Below are 8,582 nucleotides of genomic sequence, written 5' to 3' on the forward strand. Positions count from 1 at the left end.
AATATAGATATCTTTATTAAACTGCAGACACATAACTTTTACTTGTTTTAAATTCTTTCACATGTCATAGCAATGTTTATACTTATCTGATATAAATTTTTCATACATTACAAATTTTCAAATTATAGTTGATACATTTCTCCACAAATTTTTACCTTTTTGACAACTCAAAACCACAAAGAAGTCAGTTTCTGTCTTTGGCTGTCAATTCCCTGAATGCAAAATTAAACCAGTCATTTTCATACAATTAAAAAAAAGTTATCTTGAGAAAGTAATATTTACGTAATGAAACATTTCATATCATATTCATGTCATATTCAGGTCATTTTCATGGGGAAATACCATTTTCCCTTTTCCCATCGTTTGAACAAAACAAGAGGGGGAAAAAAAATATTGAAAAAATAACCAGTTTCTTAATACCGAGGTCAGTGATGACTCATAATTCATGATTTTTTTTCCTCCCTAGTATCCATTTAGCACAATTGCTCCTTCTCCCTTTTGAAAGTAAAATTTGCAGATTTGTATCTCTTTGGATCGCAGCATTTCTTGTTCTTCTACCCATTAGATTATACAGATTATTTTGGTATACAATTTTCCTTATACTCTAGTCTCTAGTCAGGCACATCTCGGTCTTAACGTTCATTGGGTTCTAGCATTTTCACTACAATTTAAAACAAAAAAGTATCTCTTTGTGATTTAGTGTGGTGTTTTTTTTTCTGCATTACCTACTTACCTACATCTGCATCTACACTGTACATCTTTTTCATTGATCTTTCATTTTATCGCTGGTGTATGCGTTTCATTTTCTTGCCTCGATCACTTTCATGCAGCAATTTTCAACCAGGGTAAGTTCACACTTTCGAATCTCTGCGCCTCCTTTCCTGTCCCCTTCATAGTGAACCAATCTCCAGACAATGTTTTGCTCTTGTTTGTGATTGGTTCCATTTTTATTCCATCCTGTATTGAATGTGAGCTTCAAATATTGCTTCTATGACAAGATAATGCATACATACATGTTCAAATACACTCCCCAAAAGCACTCCTAAAAAAAGCACTAGAGCACAAAGTAGACTAGTCAAAGTTCCTGTACATGTACGTGCTTGCAGAATAGTGCGGTGTGCTCAGAGCCCAAGTCCGACTTGGGCTCTGTGTGTGCCCTATTTTTGTAACTACCAAAAATTGTACATGTATTTGACCTCTGGTTCCTTAAAAAAATCTTGTAACGCTTCTGTTTAGTTCCTAATTAATTCCACATGCACGTTGAGGTATCCACAGAGTTACATTTATTATTAGTGTCCCTTATTTCTTCATACTTCTTAACATTAAACCATGGAATGCCAGGTTCATTTTTTTTTGCAGTTGATTTTTACACAGTCAATGCACATTGGAGCTGTACACATTCTTGAGCGACTCATGAGCAGACTAGTTGATGAGTTTTAGGGTGGCACTTCACACTTTTGCTTGTGGCTATTGCTTTTCTCCTGTCTTCTGCGAAGTATAAAGTGCCTGGACTGCTTCCGTGTTTTGTATCCAATCAGCTGAGAAACTAACACACCCTCAACGCTAAAACAGAGATAGTCCTTTTTTACCTTACCTTTGCAAGCGATGGGTGTATTTTTGGGTGTCGTGCGGTCAGTGGAGATATCGCGCTGTGTGGGATGGGTGTATAAAGGGAGGAGATTAAAGAGTACCGGTATTGAACAATACAAAATCTTAAAATGACATAATCTGGACTAGCCATTTGGTTGAAGAGCATTGCAATCATTTTTCCTCCAGTTTGAAATTCCGGCTATGTTATAGCTTATTGTAGCACAATACAAAGGTGAAAAAAAAGTACTGTGTGTTGGCGGTGTTTACAGCCTTCTAATTAATTATATGGACCTATTTTTGTGACCTTTATGATAAAAATAACCACTTCAAATAAAAATTGTTTTGGCTGTATGAATTTGTGAAATAACCGAAGCTTGTGGCTTTAAAGCACATTTTCGTATTTGTTTGTAATTTTAAATTGTGCTGTGTTACACGCATGTTTTTAATTCAATTTGAAATATTAACACAATTTGATGAAACTGTAATGTTTGCTTACAGTAGGTGTAGTTTCGCACGATTGCATAATACAGTGTATGTCGTAATCAACATGTATTTGCATGTATTATGATCCCTTTGCTACCATTATGGATCTATGCATGTGATGCGTACCGGTATCTAGTAACGTACATTGCTTCTTTGTGAGAAAGGCTTTACAAGTTTTATTTTTTATAGAATCATGAAGACATATGTTATTTGAGCTTTACTTGTAAATGTATATACTCTGTACTATTAATTCAAAGGAATGCTGTATTATCTAATATTTTGGAATGAGATAACTTTCCTTGAAAACTGCATGGTAGTCCTGTGCCCTGTTGCATACAACTTATTATTAATATCAAATGCTAAATATCTATGACAAATTTACTCTCAGCCAAAGACCCAATCATATGCCATAATTTCAGAAGCTTACATGTAGTTTATTGATACATGTAGATAGTTTTAGGAAACAGGGCCACACCTATGAAATATCCCTTGAAAGAAAGTTTCACTCCTAGAGCGTTAACACTAATATTCCACTATACATGTATTACCAGATATTGAAATGTCATACATGTACATGTATGTTCTTCACAATCAGTGCTTTGTTCCCATTTTCCATTGCATTCATTTTCCTCGATGTTATTCTGCTACTTTACCAATCCAACCCCTCATTTCAAAAGGAACTTGTCATTGACAGTGTACATTTGTTTTCTGTTCTTGTGCAGGTACGTATGTGATTGCTCTGACACTGGGTTTGATGGTCCTGAGTGCAACAACAACATTGATGACTGCGCCTCAAACCCCTGCCAAAATGAAGGGACCTGCATGGACGGTATCAAGTTCTACAACTGTTCCTGTTACCTTGGCTATGAAGGCATTAATTGTGGGATTGACATCAATGAATGCTCGCCGTCCCCTTGCCAAAATGGGGCCACCTGTCTTCAGTTGTCTAATCAGACTCTTTATGAGCCAGGAAACCAGTATAGTGATTACGTTCCGGATGTCTTCAGTTACGCCAATGCCAGTGGTTATGTCTGCGTCTGTCTAGATGGGTTTGAAGGGGTGGACTGTGAGGTGGACATTGATGAATGTGCTTCAGGTCCTTGCGCCAATGGTGCAACCTGTAACGATGGGGTGAACCGCTTTGACTGTGCATGCGCGAATGGTTACGATGGAGACTTTTGTGGAAACGACATCGATGAATGTGCATCCAGCCCCTGCGCCAATGGAGCGACTTGTCAAGATTCCGTCGGTGCGTTTTTTTGTCGCTGTCCGGAAGGGTACGGGGATACAAGATGTGATGTGGTGCTGACCGCCTGCATTGACAATACACAGTGCCTGAATGAGGCAATGTGCAACCCCTTTTTCAGAGAAGGAGCTCATGGTTTCTCCTGCATCTGCCCACCAGGATACGCAGGACAGTTCTGCGCTGAGGACACATCAGCTAGCTTCTATGGCACTGGCCAATATCTTGAGTATGCTTTTCCATCAGCTCTCCCTTTTCAGTTCTCCTTCTCATTTTCCACTACGATCCCCAGTGGGCACTTGCTTCAATCCTTCTCCTTGGGCGACTCGTTGTCAGTTGAAATGGTGGACGGTTCTCTCTCTGTGACTTCCCGTGAGGATGCGACGGGGGAATCTGTGACAATAACAGGTCTTGGTTCTGATCTTGATGATGGAGAGTGGCATGACTTTGAAATAAATCTTATCGACTCTGAGTCTGAACCAGGCTTCATTGAGGCCAATGTTACATCGGACAGCTGTCAGAACAACATCTGCAGCGAAATAGGCACCTTTAACACCCAACTCTCTGTCTTCAGCTCTGTCTATTTTGGTCATGTGCCTACGAATTATGCAGGACCTATTACCAACAACGCCTACACTGGATGCATGAGGGATGTAAAGCAGACGTCATCAGATGATTTCATCATGGCCACAAATCCTACTGTACACGCGGAGAGTGGCTGTTCCAGGACATTACAGTGCGACCCTGACCCTTGCAATGGACAAGGAGAATGCACAGATCTCTGGTGGACTTATACTTGCCAATGTCGGCTTGGATACACTGGACCCAGTTGTGAAACAAGTGAGTACATATCCCACATTATAATGAACATAGGAAATGGACAAGCCTATCAGATAAATGGTGAAGCAGGGTTAGAATGACCTTGTGTTTCTGGGAACTAGACATTTTTAGACCTTTTTATGTTTGTGTGGCAAAATATTTTCTACAGGCAGTTGCCATGTTTCATTCTGCTTGGTCATTTACTATTAAGGGTTACAGTATTTCAGCCTGTAGGATGTGTATCAATGTTAGATTAACACTTTGGGGATACCAATCTATTAGAGTGGGACTCTTTGAATTTTCATGTAGGTTTTAAATGTCAATGGCTCATTTGATTTGTTGCACATTCATGTATATATATTAAACAATAAGAAATATTCCTTATGATTGCAGTTATTTTCTAGTTTTTACAACTGACTGATCAAGAAAAAGACATTTTTGAATATTAGTTCACAAACTACATGTAACGTAGAATCTTTCTTTCTCCTTTGCTTTCATCCAGAATGTTTTGCAGAATCGTAAGACAAATATTTGTTTGTTCCCTTACCTGCAATCCTGTGAAATCAATCCTTGAGTAAGATATGTTTAAGTCAACAGTGTGCAATTTCCTTGATGAATAAACAAATAACGAGCCAAACTTGATTTTCTTCTTTTCTGCATAAAGAATAGTAGCACACCCTACCCTGACTGTTTGGGATGTGTGAAAGTATTTATCGAGAATAAGTCAAGAAGTAGCTAGTTTTTATACTGGAATGGAGGATATCATTATGGAAGGAGATAATCTTGGTGTTTATTTTGTTTTCAATCTAGGCTTTGTGCAGGGAACTTTCAGCTTTGAGGACACTACAAGTTACGCCATGTTTGAGACCTCAGGATATCCCCTCTCCGAATCAGAGAACACCATCAGACTAATATTCCGCACCAGGGAACAGGATGGACTTCTCCTTTACACAGGTTCAGGACAGGACTTCATCGTACTTGCGATAGACAACAGCTCTGTGATTGCTGACGTGTCTTTTGATGGTATCACTGGAAGCCTCAGGGTATCTGATTCTGTCTCGGATGGGCGGTACCATTCTCTAGAGTTCAGCCGACAATCCACCAACATGACCCTCACTCTGGACTCATCGTTGCCTCAGACGGAAGTGCTTGCAAGCAGCAGTGAGCCATCTTTTGACCAGATCTTTGTAGGAGGTGTAGCTGATTTCAACGCTGGTGGCCTACCTTCAGCAGTTTCGGGCTCCATGTACTTCAAGGGATGTCTCTGGGACATCAAATACAACAACTACTCCTTGGAGTTCTTCCCCCTGGACATTGTAGACTTTCAGATCGACTCCATTCCTGTTGCCACCAACTCCAATGTGATCAGTATGTGCAACAGTGACAATACTTGTGATCCTGAACCCTGCGAAAGTGAAGGGATCTGCAGCATCACCTGGAATGACTTTGAATGTGATTGCCCCAACGGTTATGGAGGGAAGAACTGCTCGGAGGAAACTATCTGCTCCGTGAACCCTTGTCCAGGGGGTGCAGACTGTCTTGACAGAGATGAAGGATATGAATGTAAGTTCTATGACCTTAGATGATATTTTATACTGTAATTTGATTTGATCTTCATTTTGGTTCTTTCCCTTAAAGTAGATGAGTGTACTTCAGTTCCTGCTGCCTATTCATACTGAGATAGAAGTCATTATCCAAGATGACAATGAAGCTACTGAGTTCATCAGATTTAAAAAAACAAAAAACCAAGTAAGGTTCTGTTGTTTGAAAACACAAAGAAAAACGATGGATACATGTATATGAACAAAACCCATAAAAGTGACCCTCGAGAAATAACATATAAAGTGTACCAATCGCCAAAACATGTTTTGATCTTGATGTAAAGGCTTCCATGTCGCTAAATTGTATTCAAAATATGAGCTTCAAATATTACTTCTACAAAGAGATATTTCACTTTAAATATATTCTCAATGGTATTCTAGTTAAGGCATGCATACGCTCTTGTATAGGATAGGGCTCACACAGAACCCCAGTTCTACTTAGGTTTTGTGTGGGCCCTGTATGCGGGGTTCAATGTTATCTTTTATTTTTCTTCATACTCTTCAACCCTTTACCCTTTACCTTTGCCAGGTAAAGTTTTTTTTAGATTGATTTTATGCATTTCTAGCTATACACAAATTATTTGTCAGGTAATTGGTACACTTTAAGATGTTGAAGAAAAAGTTATATTCTTTATACCATTTAGGAAAGTATTCTCTGCATTGCAGTAATATTCATTGTCTTTTCTCACTTCTTAAAGGCCTTACACCAGCTACATTCAGTGGTTCTGGAAGCATGATAAAGTACAACAATAGCCTTAACACTACCAGGGAACTCAGCACCATCACCTTCCGACTACAGACACGTAGAGATGTGGGCTTAATACTGCATTCCTCCAACGACGTCCTAGGGTACTTCATCACCATAGACATCCAGGATTCCAAACTATCCATCAGGTTCTTCTTTGGTACCCAAGCTCGCAGTCTGGGTACCGTATATGAAATCGTGCCTGATTATTCTGTCTCGGATGGTGTTTATCATGATGTGAGGATTACCTTTGCATCTCCGGAGGTCACAGTTGCGATTGATAACTTCAATGTCACGGAACAAATCACCTTCCAGGGTGGACTGAGCGACGTGGTTAATGATGGCAGCAGTGGGATAGTATACCTTGGAGGCACAGATATCGCCAACAACGATTACTTTGATGTCTACACTTCATACGAAGGGAATCTAGAGGATGTGCGCATCGGAACCTTCTTGTTGCCGTTCTTTAACCAGTCCGTCTACAACGCGACCAACGAGGAACAGTTCTATGCCATTGACATCACCGATGTCACTATTGGTGATGCCGGTCGCGACGTTTGCGCATCATCCCCTTGTCAGAATGGCGGCAATTGCACTGATCAGTGGAACGCTTTTATTTGCATCTGCCTTCCAGGATTTACCGGGGACTACTGCGAGACGAACATCGACGAGTGTGACCCTGATCCATGTCAGTTCAGTTCAACATGTTTTGATTTGGTGAACGGATACAACTGTTCCTGTGCACCTGGTTATGAAGGCACCAACTGCGGCGTGGATATCGATGAGTGCGCATCAGATCCCTGCCAGAATGAAGGGGCGTGCACAAATGGCACTGCTGAATTCACTTGCGATTGTCCTGCAGAGTTCACAGGGAGAATGTGTGAATTTAATGTAAGTTCAGGCAGTGTATCGATCAGCTCTTCTCTTGAATCTCTACCTCAATGCCATGAATAGAAACATCACAATTATTAAAGGAGAAGTTACCTTTGCTTCAATTTTTATTTTATCTTCCTATGAATCTCTACCTCAATTCCGTAAAGAGAAATATACACTTAACAAAAATTTACTTATTGATGCAAATTTACATCCGTAAAGAGAAATATACACTTAACAAAAATTTACTTATTGATGCAAATTTTGGAAAGATTTTGGATGATTGACTTCCATGTCTCTTCAGTACCAAACCCAGTTCAAATAATCATGTTTTATATTGGAAACACTGTTTTCTGCTACAGGTTTAGAAACAAATAAGATGTATCTTCATTTTTTTTCTTGCAGATATCTGCAACGTGCGACAACGACCCATGCCTAAACGGTGGGACATGTTCTGATGTTCCCAATCCTCCTGCTGGCTCTGACAGCTTCACGTGTGCCTGCGTCCCAGGCTACGAGGGTGCACGTTGCGCATATGAGACCGACTACTGCGCTTCCAGCCCGTGCCAGAACGGAGCTACGTGTGTTTCGGACAGAACGTTGTTGGCCTATGGTTGTCAGTGCGTAACTGGCTACACTGGTAACGATTGTCAAACAAATATTGATGACTGCCAGCCTGATTCTTGTCTCAATGGAGCACCATGTGTGGATGGTGTGAATGAGTTCATGTGTGATTGCTTACCAGGTAAACTTTTTTGTTAACGTTCCTCTCTCTCCCTCTCTCTATCATTCTCTTTTTCTTTCTCACTCTTTCTCACTTTCTCCATCCCCTATCTTTCTCAAAGATAGATAGATAGATAGATACAATGTACATACATTCATAGTAATACAGTGCAATGCAAAACCAATAACTTTCATGTGGATGAAACAATTGTGAAAAATGGCGAGTGGTGTTGAAGTCCAGTGGATAAGTTTCAAGACTGTGAACCGCATAGTACGGGGTTCAAATCCCTGCCGTGGTACAAACATACTTGCTGAGATACTTATCTACATCTTCCGTGCAGTTGATGGAAGCGGGTACCTTGTAGTAAGATTTACCCTTGAATGCATTGCACACTAAGGTTGCCAGGGTTACAGCTGGGGGAGGTCCTCTAGAAGCACATAGAGATGTTATATCAACGAAATGCGCTATGCAACAACAAATAACTGGTATGTTATTGTTATTAAA

The 8,582-nt window shown here is 40.1% G+C and overlaps 1 protein-coding gene across 1 annotated transcript in view; it reads left to right on the plus strand.

Moving 5' to 3' along the window:
* LOC115929304 (protein crumbs-like) overlaps positions 1-8,509 on the plus strand; it is a 31,094-nt gene extending 22,585 nt beyond the window's left edge. The window contains exons 6-11 of the mRNA XM_030998027.1: positions 831-845; positions 2,796-4,156; positions 4,946-5,698; positions 6,435-7,372; positions 7,760-8,099; positions 8,484-8,509. Coding sequence (XP_030853887.1) covers positions 831-845; positions 2,796-4,156; positions 4,946-5,698; positions 6,435-7,372; positions 7,760-8,099; positions 8,484-8,509 — 3,433 coding nt within the window. The remainder of the gene's footprint in view (positions 1-830; positions 846-2,795; positions 4,157-4,945; positions 5,699-6,434; positions 7,373-7,759; positions 8,100-8,483) is intronic.
* Positions 8,510-8,582: the final 73 nt, after the last annotated feature.

This window comes from Strongylocentrotus purpuratus, unplaced genomic scaffold (genome assembly GCF_000002235.5).
Source record: "Strongylocentrotus purpuratus isolate Spur 01 unplaced genomic scaffold, Spur_5.0 spur5_scaffold_4, whole genome shotgun sequence".
Lineage (NCBI taxonomy): Eukaryota > Metazoa > Echinodermata > Echinoidea > Camarodonta > Strongylocentrotidae > Strongylocentrotus > Strongylocentrotus purpuratus.